Source organism: Alligator mississippiensis, chromosome 15, assembly GCF_030867095.1.
Source record: "Alligator mississippiensis isolate rAllMis1 chromosome 15, rAllMis1, whole genome shotgun sequence".
In the NCBI taxonomy this organism is placed as follows: Eukaryota; Metazoa; Chordata; order Crocodylia; family Alligatoridae; genus Alligator; species Alligator mississippiensis.
This window is the reverse complement of record NC_081838.1, coordinates 3,664,550-3,677,973: the sequence shown is the minus strand read 5'-3', so window position 1 is coordinate 3,677,973 and position 13,424 is coordinate 3,664,550. Positions and strand designations below refer to the sequence as shown.

General features: G+C 71.9%; 5 protein-coding genes across 6 annotated transcripts; 4 read left to right on the top strand and 1 right to left on the bottom strand.

Annotated features, from left to right (window-relative positions):
• Positions 1-140: 140 nt before the first annotated feature.
• CCDC87 (coiled-coil domain containing 87) lies at positions 141-2,675 on the top strand. Its single transcript, XM_014610252.3, has one exon. It carries the CDS (start codon positions 141-143, stop codon positions 2,580-2,582), a length of 2,442 nt encoding a protein of 813 aa, XP_014465738.2. The 3' UTR covers positions 2,583-2,675.
• Positions 2,676-2,878: 203 nt separating this feature from the next.
• LOC102568462 (putative nuclease HARBI1) lies at positions 2,879-5,798 on the bottom strand. The gene is made up of 2 exons (XM_006264995.4): positions 4,304-5,798; positions 2,879-3,770 (listed from the first exon to the last, which is right to left on the bottom strand). The coding sequence occupies exons 1-2, from the start codon at positions 5,058-5,060 to the stop codon at positions 3,370-3,372; spliced, it is 1,158 nt and encodes a 385-aa protein (XP_006265057.4). The 5' UTR covers positions 5,061-5,798; the 3' UTR covers positions 2,879-3,369.
• A 116-nt stretch (positions 5,799-5,914) lies between these two features.
• On the top strand, positions 5,915-9,050 carry LOC132245703 (RNA-binding protein 4B-like). Of its 2 annotated transcripts, none has more exons than XM_059718506.1 (3): positions 5,915-6,418; positions 7,189-7,878; positions 8,588-9,050. In XM_059718506.1, exons 1-2 carry the CDS (start codon positions 6,007-6,009, stop codon positions 7,869-7,871), a joined length of 1,095 nt encoding a protein of 364 aa, XP_059574489.1. In that variant the 5' UTR covers positions 5,915-6,006; the 3' UTR covers positions 7,872-7,878; positions 8,588-9,050. The 2 variants fall into 2 exon arrangements, with proteins under 2 accessions (XP_059574489.1, XP_059574490.1); XM_059718507.1 differs by lacking the exon at positions 8,588-9,050 and adding an exon at positions 6,862-6,961 and having other exon boundaries at positions 7,189-7,386.
• A 599-nt stretch (positions 9,051-9,649) lies between these two features.
• LOC102568231 (zinc finger protein 501) lies at positions 9,650-11,470 on the top strand. Its single transcript, XM_006264994.4, has 2 exons — positions 9,650-9,826; positions 10,107-11,470. The coding sequence occupies exons 1-2, from the start codon at positions 9,745-9,747 to the stop codon at positions 11,327-11,329; spliced, it is 1,305 nt and encodes a 434-aa protein (XP_006265056.1). The 5' UTR covers positions 9,650-9,744; the 3' UTR covers positions 11,330-11,470.
• A 103-nt stretch (positions 11,471-11,573) lies between these two features.
• Positions 11,574-13,384, top strand: ZNRD2 (zinc ribbon domain containing 2). Its single transcript, XM_014594552.3, has 4 exons — positions 11,574-11,838; positions 12,289-12,443; positions 12,539-12,623; positions 12,987-13,384. Exons 1-4 carry the CDS (start codon positions 11,820-11,822, stop codon positions 13,325-13,327), a joined length of 600 nt encoding a protein of 199 aa, XP_014450038.3. The 5' UTR covers positions 11,574-11,819; the 3' UTR covers positions 13,328-13,384.
• Positions 13,385-13,424: the final 40 nt, after the last annotated feature.

Here is a 13,424-nt window from a genome sequence, read left to right as displayed (position 1 = left end):
GGAACCTCTCGCCCGCGGGCGCGGCGCCCGGCCGGACCCGCCCCGAGCCACTTCCGGCGCGCGGTTGCCATGGACACGGGCGCTCCGCGACGCTCGCCGGGCCCAGCTCGGCCCTGACGGGGGCGCTCGGAGCCGAGCCCATGGCGGGGGCGCCGGGGGAGGCGGCGGCGCCGGCGGCGCGGCTGCAGCAGCTGTACCGGGGGCTCCTGGCGCCGCTGCGCCTGGCCCCCGCGCCGCCCGGCCCCGCGCCGCCCGCCGGCCCCGCGCCCCCCGCCGCCCCGCCGCCCGGGGGGCTGGAGGCGGAGCTGTGGCGGCGCCTGGCGGCGGTGCGCGGGGAGGCGGCCGGGCCGGCGCGGCAGGCGCTGGCGGCGCTGGTGCTGGCCGAGGCGGGGCGGGCCTGGGCCGAGGCGGGCGCGGCGCCCCCGGAGCCGGCGCTGAGCCCCGCGCAGAACCGGGCGCTGCGGCACCGCCTGGCGCGCTACCTGGGGCTGGCGGCCCGGCGCCTCCTGGGCCACTACCTGCGGCGGGCGGCCCCGCGGCCCCGGCCCGCGCTCCCCGAGGCCGCCCGGCTCCAGGCGCTGGCCGCGCAGCTGGCCCTGGACTGCGCCCGCCTGCTGGACGCCCGTGCCGTGCGGCACCGCCTCGTCACCCACCTGAGGGCCTCCCGGGCCCGCCACGGCCGGCCGGACCGGGGCCGGGCAGCCCCCACGGCCTGGCCCCGCCGCGTCCCCCGCGGCCGCCTGGGCCTCACCATCCACCAGCTCATCCGGCTGAGCGAGCCCCAGCGCCCCCAGCCCTGGCGCCGCGTGGCCCGGGAGCTGCAGGAGCTGGCCACCATCCCGCCGCTGGACCTGGGCCGCGCCTACGCGCTGCTGCCGGCGGCGCTGGGCAGCGCGGAGCTCCGCGGGCGGCGTCAGCCCAGCACGGCGGGCACCACGCCCCGTCCGGCTGCCCCCCGGCAGCCCCCGCGCCTGGCCCGGAGCCGCTCGCTGCCCAGCCTGCGGGACGGCCAGCGGCTGACGGACGAGCTGGGCCTGCACCTGGCGCCGCGGCCGCTCACGCCCATCGTGTCCCACAACCCGCTGGAGCGCCGGCCCCCCACGCCCCGGCGGGAGCTGGCGCTCCTCACCCGCGACCTGCACCGGCTGAGCCACCGGCCTCGGCACCGCCGGGGCAGGGACATGGAGGACGCGGAAATACCGCCCCTGCTGGCTGCGCTGACGCGGCGCCCGGCCGACGAGGACCGGCTGCAGCAGCTGCAGGGCACGCTGGCCCGGCTGGAGGCCGAGGAGGCGGCCGAGCGGCAGCGCCGGAGGCAGGCCGCCGTATCTGTGCCACCCACCACCCACGGAGGCCTGCGTCCCAGCCTGGAGGCTCAGCCGGCCCCCCCGCAGCTGCCGGGCTGGGTCCCCGCAGACCTGCTGCGGTATGGCCCCCTCTACAACGACATGCTGGGGGAGATCGACGCCGCGACAGTGCAGCGGCTGGACGCCGACCTGGTTGCTGGGACCGAGGAGCGGGAGATCTACGCCGAGCTGATGAAGGACCTGTTCTCCCAGCCGCCGAGCTTCGACCTGGGGCCCGTGGTGGCGCCGGCCCCCCCTGGCCTGGACCTGAGTGGCTACCTGGCCTCCCGAACGCTGAGCCGGTGCAAGGAGGAGCAGGTGGTGAACACGGAGCTGAGCCGTGTCCTGGCCGACGGGGCCCTGAGCCCCGAGGGTGTACCCGCCCTGGAGCCTACACTGCAGCACACCGGGGCCTGGCGCCAGTGGTGGGAGAGCACGGTGCTGCCCGATGAGTACTTGAAGTTCCTCGCTGTCCAGGACTCCGACTTCCTGCATGTCGTCTTCCAGCTGTACGACAGCAAGTCATGCCCACTGCCCTCCCTGGAGCCAGCACCGTGGGCCCCCACGTCCCCACTGCCGCTGCGGCGGGAGCCCACGCGCCACACTCCCATCGCCCAGCCAGAGGAGCACGTGCCCGGGCTGTGGGATGCCACCTCTGCCCTAGTGGACCAGAGCCAGGAGTGCCAGCCTGAGGACCTGGGGCCACTGCAGAGGCGCTTAGAGCGGCTCTGGACCGCGCTACGCTTCCCCGACCGGGAGAAGCTGGACATGGCTGTCAAATACAGCTCTGGCCGGGCCCGTACCCAGCTCCCAGCCGCGCTGGATGTGTGGGAGCAGGCGGCCAAGGCCATCCAGGAGCGGGAGCTGCTTCTGGCCGAGCTGGAGGCCCTGGAGCAAGCCGCTTCTGATCCCAACCGCTTCTTTGCACGGGTGCCCGCCGCCTTTGTGGCCCGTGCCTGGGAGGCCCGTATGCGGAGCCGGCTGCAAGCCGCCATGGCTCCGCACGAGGCTGAGCTCAGAGCCCTCCTGCCCCGCATCCGGCGACGCTTTGGGGACACAGTGACCTACCGGGGCCGGCCCTACCTGGAGAAGCTGCGGTGGGACAAGGTGGAGATGCTGTACTGGCTGCAGCAGGAGCGCCGTGCCCGCTGCCTGGGCCGGGGGGGCCGGCTGCCCAGGCTCCCGCCCCTGGCGCAGGTGGGTGGAGGCACCATGCTCCCTCCTTCGCCGCAGTGACAGGGGCAACTGGGCCAGAGATGTTGTTGGTTGGCGTCCCTAAAGCCTGCTGGGCACATGCCAAACTGTCAATAAATGCACTGAAAATGCCAACAGGTGCCTGCTCCTTGCCCTTGGAGGTGGGGTGTGATGGGATGGACCTAGCACTCACCCCCTTCTAGGCAAAACCCTGCCATGTGGCTGGCCATGGGGCATCTTTGCTCCTGGGTGGGTTTCTTCAGCCCTGCCACACGTGCCCTAGACTTGGCCCAGATCCCCACCCCCAGGATGCCCACACTCATAACACCACAGCCAGCTTTTGCCCTAGGAAAATACGTTTATTTCTTCCCCCCTCCAGAAAAAAAGAAAGAAAATGGTCCCGTTTGCCCCACTGGCCTCCCCCCTCCCCTTCTTGCAGGGCCGGGGGAGGCCTCTGACCTACCCTGGTCCAGGCCCTGGCTCTGAGCCCCATGGGGACATGGCCAAGCCAAGCAGAGGGACTGTACTGACCTCCCACACTGCCCAGACAATCCCCACGTGGCAGCTGGAGAATCACGCCGGCAACCCCGTGGCACTTAGCTTGGGAGTCTGGGCCAAGGAGGGGGCTGCAACCCAGCCAGAGGAGCTGCAGTGCCTTCCACCCCACAGGACCCCCCTCCCCTCCACTTCCCACTTCTGTCCTCTCCAGTAGGGGCCGGGGCCTCTGTCCGGTCACTCCTCCCCATTCTCCCCACGGGCACCCGACGGCGCTTCGGGGCCAGGGAACCGTCCATGCGGGGACAAATCCGAGAGGGTCGAGAGCAGGGGCCTAGGTGAGGGCGTCCTTGAACTGCTGGACGATGCGGGCCCGCACGGCCCGGGCCTCGCTAGAGATCTGCACGAAGGGCGTCTGAACGGGCAGGTCGGGCTCGGCCTCAGGCCCGTCGGGTGAGGCTTCGGCCTCAGCCAGGTCAAGGGGCATGCGGCGGCCCAGGGCGATGTTGTGCAGGATGCAGCAGGCCAGGAAGATCTGGCAGACCTTCTGGGGTGCATACTGCAGGGAGCCGCTGGCCTTGTCCAGGCAGCGGAAGCGGCGCCGCAGCAGGGCGCAGGTCTGGCGCAGCACGGCCAGCGCCTCGTGGTGCCGTGCGTTGTAGCGCTCCTCGGCCGTGCTGCACGGGAACAGGATGGGCGTCATCAGCCACGTCTTCAGCGGGTAGCTGCGGTCGCCTGCGGGCAGAGTGGACGCGCTGGAGCCGGCACCCCACACTCAGCCCCAAGTGGCTGGGACTAGAGCCCCGGTGCATTGGTAGCTCACGGGGCTCCGAGCCAGAAACAGCTCCCCCCACCTCACATCTCTGAAGCGTACACAGCCTCTTCTGCCCACCACCAAGGGGCTGAGTGCCCCCCTCAGCCCCCTGCTTTCCCCAGAGGGGTGTTATCCAATTCCAGGCTGGAAAGGGACCCCCGCAGGTCACGTTTAGTCGAATCCCCAGTTCACCTAGTCCAGAGAGGCCTAGAGCCGCGCGGCTGGAGGGGACTGGCATGTGTCACATCTAGTCCAACCCCCCGCCTGAGGCAGGATCTGCCCTGTCCAAACCATCATTCAACCTCTTCATCGAACTACTGTCATCCCTGACACAGCACTTGGCAGGGGGTGTCAGAGCTGCTCCCCAGGGACCCTGCCTGGACAGGGATGGGTCTGGGTTTAGCCCTGCCCTGTCCCCACCCCCAAGATCGCCCGCCCCGGGGCCCCGCCTCACCCAGCAGCCAGAGCCCGTCGGGCCGGGTGCCGTCCAGCAGGCGGGCCAGGGCGGAGTTCTCCAGCACGGCGGCGTTGGGGCAGGAGCCCGGGTACTTGGCCACCACGTTGGTGATGGCGCCGCGGGCGTCGCACACCAGCTGCATGTTCATGGAGTGGTAGTTGCGGGTGTTGCGGTAGGCCAGCTCGTTCTCCGAGGGCGCCCGCAGCGCCACGTGCAGGCTGCCCACCAGCCCCAGCACGCCGGGGAAGCCGCCGGGGGTCTGGGCGGCCGCGGCAGGGCCGGGCGCCGGGAAGGCGATGTAGCGGGCGGCGCGGCGCTGCAGGGCTTCCAGGAACTGGGCCAGGCAGTTGGACATGGCCGACTGGCTGATGCCGGTGGTGTCGCGCGTGGCCGTCTGGAAGGAGCCGGAGGCCAGGAAGGTGAGGGCGGACGTGACCTTGACGGCCACGGGCAGCGCGTGGCTGCGGCCCGTCAGGCTCTCCAGGTCGGAGCCCAGCTCGCTGCACAGCCCCGCGATGGCCGCCTTGTCCAGGCGGTAGCGCCGCAGCACCTGCTCCTCCGTCAGGTCCAGGAAGGAGCTGCGGGCCCGGTACACCCGGTGCTCGGGGTAGAAGCGCCGGCGCCGGCCCCGCTTCCGCCGCGCGCCCCCGGGGCCCTCCCCCCCGCCCCCGCCCGGCCCAGCACCACCCCCTGCCGCTGCCCCCCCGGCCCCCCGCTCCCGCACCCGCCGCAGCAGCAGCACCGACTCCGACATCGCCCCCGGGGCGGGGGGGTCAGAGGGCCTGGGACCCCTGCCCCCACAGCAAGGGACCCCCGGGAGGGTGAGGGGGCAAAAAGGGGGGGCCTGGAGACCCCCTCCCCCACAGCAAGGGACTCCCAGGGACTATGGGGGGGAAAGGAGAAGTGGGGGGGCCTGGAGACCCCCGCCCTCACAGCAAGGGACCCCGGGGGCTGGGGGGACAACAAGTGGGGGGCAGGAGACCCCCTCCCCCACAGCGAGGGACCCCTGTGAGGGCAAGAAGGGGGCGCTTGGAGACCCCCCCCCCTCCAGGGGCAGTGGGGGACAGGGAGAAGGGGTAGAGCCCAGCTATAGCGAGGGGAGGGGCTTCGAAGAGGGGGCGGGGCCAATGAGGGGGCGGGGCGTGCAAGCGGACCCCTCCCCCCCGGCAGCAGCGGAGCTGCTGCTGGCGCCCCTCCCCCAGAGGGGGGGCAGTAGGAGACCGCCCCCTCTGGGGGCGGGGCAGCAGGAAGCTCCGCCCCGACCCGAGAAAAGACGTCACCAACCCGGGGGTGACGTCAGGCGCCCTCCCCGCCCCACACTCCCGCGCGGCCCCTCTCCTCCTCCGCCGGCGCCGCGCTCCTGCCCCGCAGGCCCCGGCGGCCCCGCCCTCCCCGGCCGCGATTGGCGGCGGCTACCGGAAGCCGGGCGGCCTTTCCCGCCCACTTCCGGCCCCGCCCGTCGTGTTGTGACGCGGCGCGGCGCGGCTCGGCCAATGGGCGGCCTCTCGCGCCCCGCCCCCTCCCCCTCCGCCAATGGGCGGGCGGCGCCGGGGTCGCGGAGGCGGGGCCCGCGAGGTCATCGGCGGGTCGCGCCGCGCCGCGCCGGGGAGGAGCCGCCGCCATTTTGTCGCCGTCAGCGAGAGCGAGGCCGCGACCGCCGCGGGTGAGACCCGCCCCGCCCCGCCCCGCCCCCCGCCGCGATGGTGAAGCTGTTCATCGGGAACCTGCCGCGGGAGGCGACGGAGCAGGAGATCCGGTCGCTGTTCGAGCAGTACGGGAAGGTGCTGGAATGCGACATCATCAAGAACTACGGCTTCGTGCACATCGAGGACAAGACGGCGGCCGAGGACGCCATCCGCAACCTGCACCACCACAAGCTGCACGGCGTCTGCATCAACGTGGAGGCCAGCAAGAACAAGAGCAAGGCCTCCACCAAGCTGCACGTGGGCAACATCAGCGCCACCTGCACCAACCTGGAGCTGCGGGCCAAGTTCGAGGAGTACGGCCCCGTCATCGAGTGCGACATCGTCAAGGACTACGCCTTCGTGCACATGGAGCGGGCCGAGGACGCGGTGGAGGCCATCCAGGGCCTCGACAACACCGAGTTCCAAGGTGACGCAGGGCCGGGCCGGGCCGGGCGGGCGGGGCGGCCCCGCAGGCACTAGGGCTAGGTAGCGCCCCCGCCCCGCGCACGCAGCGGGCCAGGTAGGAGAGCGGGTCGCGCTTCTCCGCCCGTCCCCGGAGCCGGGCGGCCGGAGGGAGGAGGCGGGGGCTGCGCCAGCGAAGGCCCCCCGCCCCGCAGGACTGAGGCGCGGGTTGGCAGGCGACGCCGGGGCAGAGGCAGGCGTCCGGCGGCTCTTCCCTCGGTGACGGCGGAGCTCGGGGCCGCGAAGCTCTCCGGGTCCCGCAGCGTCGTGGCGGCGTCTTCGTGCCGGGGGAGGGCGACGCGTCCCGGGCGGCGCGCGCGGGGCGGAGGTGGGGGAGGGCCCCGCCGTCCCAGGGCGCCAGTCCCGGGCAGCTGCAGGGGGGCGGAACCGGACTAACTTATCCCGCAGGCCCCCCTTTCCCTCCCCCGCCGGCCCCGTGTCCCGGCCTTGACCGTCCGCCCGGTGCTGGCGCGGCGCTGCCCGTCCACGAAAGCCGCAGCGGCCCCAGGTAACTGAGCGCGCGGCGTCGGCCGGCCGCGGGAGCCTCCGGAGAGGCCGCGTGGGGCTGCTGGGTGCCCGGGCGCGAGGACGTGCGTGTCGCAGGTGTTGGAGGCCGGCTGCACGGCTCGCGCGTCCCTCTGGAGGCCGGGCCTGGCTCCGGCTCGGGGCCGCGGGGGTTTCCCGGGTGGCACCCGTCTTAATTATAGCAACTCCTTCTCGCGTTGTCTCTTCAAGGCAAGCGGATGCGCGTGCAGTTGTCCACGAGCCGGCTGCGGACGGTGCCCGGGATGGGAGACAAGAGTGGCTGCTATCGGTGTGGGAAGGAAGGGCACTGGTCTAAAGAGTGTCCGGTCGACCGCCCGGGGCAGGTGCCTGACTTTACCGAGACCTATAACGAGCAGTACGGAGCAGTGCGCACTCCCTATCCCACGGGCTATGGGGAGACCATGTATTACGATGACGGGTACGGAGGAATGGTCGACTACTACAAGCGCTACCGCGTGCGCTCGGCCTACGATGCCTATGCAGAGCAGACCATGGCCCAATACTCCCAGTATGCCCAGTACTCCCAGGTGCAGCCCACGGCCATGGCCGCCGCCACCACAGCCATGGCCAGCCGCCTCCCCACCACCCTAGACCCTTACGATAGAGCTCTGCTGCCCACCCCGGGCGCGGCGGCGGCCGTCGCCGCAGCTGCCACCGCTGCAGCCGCGGCCGCGTCCTCCACCTATTACGCCCGGGATAGGAGCCCCCTGCGTCGCACGGCAGCCGCGGCCACCACCGTCGGAGAGGCGTACGCGTACGACCGGAACCAGCTGTCCCCAGCGTCGTCGGTCACGCGGGCGGCCTCCCTCTACGACGTGCAGCGGTTCGAGCGCGACCCATACGTGGACAGGGCGCGGTACTCTGCGTTTTGAGCCGGAGGTGAGCGCGGGTGGCCGGGGCAGGGAGGAAGGGGAGCACGCAGGCCATCCCGGGCGATGACACAGCCCTACCGGGCCTGGCCGCAGCCCCTGGTTCTGTGCTACGCGGGCCGCCCCAGGGAGGGGCAGGCCTCAGGCTTCCTGGAGGAGAAGTCTCTGAGTGCGTACCTCGCCGGATGTAGGGGCACAGGGAGGGACTCAGCCGCCTCTTCCCGAACCCTGGCTGGCGTCATCCATGGGGAGCATCGGGACCATGATGTACCGGCCAGCTATGGCTGGCACTGAAGCTGTAAGCCAGCACTGTAGGCTGGCCCTGGCTTCACCCTCTCGGGTGGTAGAGGTGGCCCCTGGCTGGGCATGGAGTCCACCCACCCTCCCTAGCCTGCAGCTTGGGGTCCTGCCCACAGCCGGGATCACCCCGGCCCCCTCTGTCAGCTTTCTCGGGGAGAGGTGGGCACGCGAGTGCCGGGGGAGGGCTGCTGGGACCTGTCACGTCACCCTCTGGCCTGCCCCTGCTTTGGCCGCGTGGCTCCAGGGAGCCCACGCCAGCCACCTCAGCTTTGCCTGGGACCCCGGGGCCTGTTCTGCGGGGAGCCGGGCACGGCCCATGGGGCTGGGCTGTGATGGGGGTGCGGGGTAGGAAGGGATGGAGCGGGGCAGGGGCTGGGCCGGGCGGCGCGGCGCTGATGCTCTGTTGTGCTCTCTTGCAGGTCGCGTGGCGGGCGGCCCCGCGGCCCCCACCCCCGCCCGCCGTGCCCCCACCTGCCCGCGAGGCGCTCGGGTTTCAGTAAAGTCGCGGCCCCCTCGACTCCGCCACTGAGTTTTTTATTTTTTTTTTCCTTCTTTCCCTTTCCCCCTCTCTCTAATTTAAGCGTCTCCACCCCTGGGGGTGTCCTCAGCCCTACACCCAGTGGGCACTGGCCCAGGCGGGCAGTGCGGGGTGGGCACCGTCTTCTAGGTCACACGTCCCCCTCAGGGTGGTGGAGGGAGAATCCTCCTCTCCTTTCTCTCCTCTCTCTGAGCGTAGGGGATGCTCAGTCCCCCTTCACCCCCCCAACAGCACGGCCTCTGGGCTCCTCCTGCCCCTCCCCCCGTCCACCTCTGACTCTTCTTCCCCCCATCGGAGTCTCCAGCCGTGGCTTTTCCAGCAACTAATAAACATTTAAAACTCAACTTGGATCTGGCTTTTGTGTCTGACTCTGCGCCTGCTGGACTGGGGGGCTGCCCCAGAGCCCCTGGAAGGGAGGTGGGGGTGTCTCTGTAGGTCCTGTTGCCTGCCTCCTTGCAGGGCCAGGCCCCTCTAGTGCTGGGTGCTGTGTCCTGGGCTCTACCCCCACCTCATCTCATCCCCATAGCAACTGCCCCCCTGGACATGCCTCCTCCCCACCCCGAACCCATACAGCCAGGATTGACCTCCTAGCAATAACCAGTGGTGACCCCTAGCAGCCATCTATCTCCTTGGGTTCCTGTCTGACCTCCCCCCAACCATCTCCAGGGACAGGAACTACAGCCCCCACAGTGCCTTGCGAGGGGGCTGGTCATTTCCCAGGATGCCTTGCAAAGGAAGCCACACAAAGGGGCAGGCAGTTCCCACCCCAAGTCCAACCCAGGCAGCCGCGGCGGGAGCCCCCCCTTCCCTGGGGATGAGTGCAGCCGGTCCCTCCCCAGGCACCACCCCAGAGCCAGCCGCATCCCAGGGTCCGGCAAGAGGGGCCCTGCGTCCCCAGTGTCCGCCCTCCCCCAGAAGCAGTCGCATCTTGGGTGCTGCGTCTGCTGTTGCGTCCCAGCCTTGGGGCCGGTGGGAAGGGACGCGGTGCTGTCCGTGTGTCTGTGCTCCGTGACCCGTCTGCTCGCGCCCCCGACGCCCATGGAGCTACAGGAGGACATGGGTGCCCGGGGGCGTCCCTCGCGAGACCCCTCCAGCTCCATGGAGAGGGAGGCCCTGGCTGGTGAGTACCAGCGGGGAGGTGGGGGGAGGAGGCGGCACTGGGAGCCCGGACACCTGGGTTCTCCCCCTGGCTCTGCACCCTCTGCCCTCCCACCCTGTTTCCCTCCTTGCATCCGCCCAGACTCCCACTCCTGCTGTTTGCAGTGCCCAGGTGATGACCCTGGTCTCCCGCAGAGCTGGGGTGTCTTCTCTGAGATGAATCCCAACCCTGGGCTGGGCACCACGCGTGCCAGCCCCTCCCACCGCAGGGGCAGTGACTGAGCGCAGGGTTCTGCTTTCAGATGCTGCGGCCGCTGGGCACGTGGAGGAGGAGGAGCAGGAGGAAGGAGACTCTGACCCCGGCAGCTCCAGTGCATCCCCGGCTGACCCCAGCCTGTCCCCAGGTGACCCCACAGAGGCTGAGCGGGACCTGGCAGAGCTGGGTGGTGTCATCGTGCACCAAGTGACCCGCCTGGGCCTCAGGCCCTGCCGCTACCTGGAGCGTGGCCGCAGCTACGACCTCAGCCCCAGCCTGGCCCAGCGGCTGCTGGCAGGGGAGACGGCAGCGACAACGGCAGCCCCTGGCGATGAGGCCGAGGCCAAGCCCCACGCCTGCCCGGAGTGTGGGCGATGCTTCAGGCAGGCCTCGAACCTGGCCCGGCACCGCCGGGCACACGGTGGGGAGAGGCCCCACGCCTGTCCGGACTGTGGGCGCTGCTTTGGGCGCCGCTCCAATCTGGCCCAGCACCAGCGTACGCACTCCGGGGCCCGGCCCTTTGCCTGCGGGGAGTGCGGGCGCCGCTTCGGCGAGAGCGCCTACCTGCTGCGGCACCAGCGCACCCACACCGGCGAGCGCCCTTACCTGTGCCGGGACTGCGGCAAGGCCTTCGCCCGCGCCGCCCACCTGCGCCGCCACGGCCGCGTACACTCAGGCGAGCGCCCTTACCCGTGCGGGGACTGTGGGCGCCGCTTCGGCCTCCGCCAGGACCTCACCGTGCACCAGCGCACCCACACCGGCGAGCGCCCTTACCAGTGCGGGGACTGCGGCAAGGCCTTCGCCCGCGCCGCCCACCTGGCCCAGCACCGGCGCGTGCACTCGGGCGAGCGCCCCTACAGCTGCCCCGACTGCGGGCGCCGCTTCGGGCACGGCTCCAACTTGCGGCAGCACCGGCGGGCCCACGCCGGGCACCGCCCCTTCCCCTGCGGGGACTGCGGCCGTGCCTTCGCCCTCAGCTCCAACCTGCTGCGGCACCAGCGCGTGCACTCGGGCGAGCGCCCCTTCCCCTGCCCCGACTGCGGGCGCCGCTTCGGGCTGCGCCAGGACTTGGCCGCGCACCGGCGCCTGCACACGGGCGAGCGCCCTTACCTGTGCGGGGACTGCGGCAAGGCCTTCGCCCGCGCTGCCCGCCTCGCCCAGCACCGGCGCTGCCACGACGCGGAGCGGGGGGAGGCGAAGGATGCGGCACCCCAGGCCCCGGGGGTCGGGGAGGGGGGGCCCCAGGAGGCTGGGCCGGGGGAGGGCTAAGGGGGTCCCAGGCAAAAGGGGGGGGGCTCTTTGTGCCTCAGTTTACCCAACAGGGCTCATCTCTGAGCTTGAGGGCCGGTGTGCTTCGTGCCTCAGTTTACCCAGCCGAGCAATTAAAAGCTGCTGCCGGAGGAAAGAGAACCCGCGTCTCGGCGTGTGTGGCTGCGTCGGGGCTGGGGTCACCCCTGCCTGGCAGGGCGAGGGCCGGGGGCTGCCCCACCCCCGGCAGCACGGGCCGGGCCGGGCCTGCTTTGCATGGGGGGCCGGGCTCGCAGCCCCCGCTCCCTTCCCCGGGGGGGGCAAACCCCGGGGGACCCTCGGGCCGCGGCTTCGTTCCTGCCCGGCGCTTCTTCCCAGCTGCGCCCGCTCGCCTCGGTCGCTGCCAGCGAACGTCACTTCCGCTCCCTGCGGCTCGGGGCCCGGGTGCCCGGCTCGGGGGCACTTCCGGGGGCGGGGCTGCGGGACGCGCTGTGGCGGGGACGGCGGCAGGATGGCCCTGAACGCGGCCGGTGCGGCGGGGGCGGGGCTGGGGGAGGCCATGGGAAGGGTCCCGGGGCAACGGGGTCCTGTCCCCCCCCTCAGCTGGCTGCATCTGTTCCACTCGGCTGCTGACCCATCCCACCCCACCCCAGAGCCAGCCGCATCGCAGCCCCGCGTCCCCCCTGCCCGCCCCAGAGCCAGCCGCGTCTCTGTTACTCCGCTGCCAACACCCGCCACCCCAGAGCCGGCTGCACCCCAGCGCCTGGCTTTGTACCCCCAGCCCCTGCCCCACCCCAGAGCCGGCTGCATCTGTTCTACTTGGCCGCCGGCACAGACCCCCCAGAGCCAGCCGCAGCACAGACCTGCATCCCCGGCCCCAATGCTCCCTGAGCCGGCTGCCTCTGTTCTGCTCAGCTGCCGGCACCCCCCACCCCAGAGCCAGCCGCATCCCCCCCAGCCCTGACCCCCGTGTCCCGCAGGTAAGGATGAGGAGCTGGGCTGGGAGCCGCCGTCGGAGGCGGAGCTGAAGGTGCTGCAGGCGCGGCGGGAGCGCCAGGACCGCATCAGCAAGCTGATGGGCGAGTACCTGCTCCAGGGCTACCGCATGCTGGGAGACTGCTGCCAGGACTGCGGGGTAGGGCCGGCCCGCAGGGGGGCGCTGGGTGCCTGGAGACGGGGGGCCGGACCCTCCATTCTGCCTCTAAACCCCCCTGCTCCTTTGTCCCCCAGACCATCCTGCTCCAGGACCAGCAGAAGCGGCTGTACTGCGTGGCCTGCCAGGAGCTGGACTCCGATGTGGACAAGGATAACCCCGGTACGTCTCCCCCCACCCAAATACCCCCAGGGGGCCGGGCTGAGGGGCCGGGGCGCGCCCAGGAGGCATGGGATGGGCAGAGCAGGAGCTTCCCCTCCTTGTAGGGAGCTTCCTTCAAGGTGCGTCCCGGTGGGGCCTGAAGGAGGGAAGGGCGTGCCAGAGAGCCCAGGCGTCCCAGCTCCGTCCCAGGGCAAGGAGAGGACCCAGGTGGCTGGGTTTGCAGCTGCCCCGCTCTCACCCCCCAACCCATCTCACGTGAGGGAGGGACCCCAGGCGGCCAGGCTCCAGTCCCCCGTGCTCGCAGCGCCTCAGCCCATGTCCCAGTGCCAGCGCCCTGACCGCGCCGTGCCTCTGTCTCCGCAGCGCTGAACCCCCAGGCCGCGCTGTCACAGGTCCGCGAGCGCCAGCTGGCCTCCAGCGCCGAGGGCCCCCCCAGCGCCCACCCGCCGCCGCCCGTCCCCCGGCCCGAGCACTGCGAGGGGGCGGCCGCGGGGCTCCGAGCTGCCGCTGCCGCCGCCGCTGCCGTCCCCCCGGACCCCGCCGAGCCCCTGGCCGCAGCTGAGACGGCCGTGCTGCGCAAGCTGGGCTGGGCTGCCCGCGAGCTGCAGCGCAGCGCCTCCATCGAGCTCAGTGCCCAGCTCTGCGGCCTTGTGCGGGCCGCGGCCGAGGCCCTGCGCAGCCTGCGGGAGCTCACGCCGCCCTGAGACCCCTCCCTGCCCACCCCGGGCACGGACTCACCCCCATAAACACCCTGGAATCTCCACCGGCCTCAGCTGCTTTTTGGGGGCCGCAGGTGGGGGC

Bases quoted from the DNA above. Each gene is read 5' to 3' on its own strand.
- CCDC87 (XM_014610252.3), top strand. From the start codon at position 141: ATGGCGGGGGCGCCGGGGGAGGCGGCGGCGCCGGCGGCGCGGCTGCAG.
- LOC102568462 (XM_006264995.4), bottom strand. From the start codon at position 5,060: ATGTCGGAGTCGGTGCTGCTGCTGCGGCGGGTGCGGGAGCGGGGGGCC. The intron at 3,771-4,303 runs GTGAGGCGGGGC...CTCTGCCCGCAG, and splicing joins CGACGGGCTCTGGCTGCTGG to GCGACCGCAGCTACCCGCTG.
- LOC132245703 (XM_059718506.1), top strand. From the start codon at position 6,007: ATGGTGAAGCTGTTCATCGGGAACCTGCCGCGGGAGGCGACGGAGCAG. The intron at 6,419-7,188 runs GTGACGCAGGGC...TGTCTCTTCAAG, and splicing joins CGACAACACCGAGTTCCAAG to GCAAGCGGATGCGCGTGCAG.
- LOC102568231 (XM_006264994.4), top strand. From the start codon at position 9,745: ATGGAGCTACAGGAGGACATGGGTGCCCGGGGGCGTCCCTCGCGAGAC. The intron at 9,827-10,106 runs GTGAGTACCAGC...TTCTGCTTTCAG, and splicing joins GGAGAGGGAGGCCCTGGCTG to ATGCTGCGGCCGCTGGGCAC.
- ZNRD2 (XM_014594552.3), top strand. The intron at 12,444-12,538 runs GTAGGGCCGGCC...TTTGTCCCCCAG, and splicing joins ACTGCTGCCAGGACTGCGGG to ACCATCCTGCTCCAGGACCA. The intron at 12,624-12,986 runs GTACGTCTCCCC...CTGTCTCCGCAG, and splicing joins TGTGGACAAGGATAACCCCG to CGCTGAACCCCCAGGCCGCG.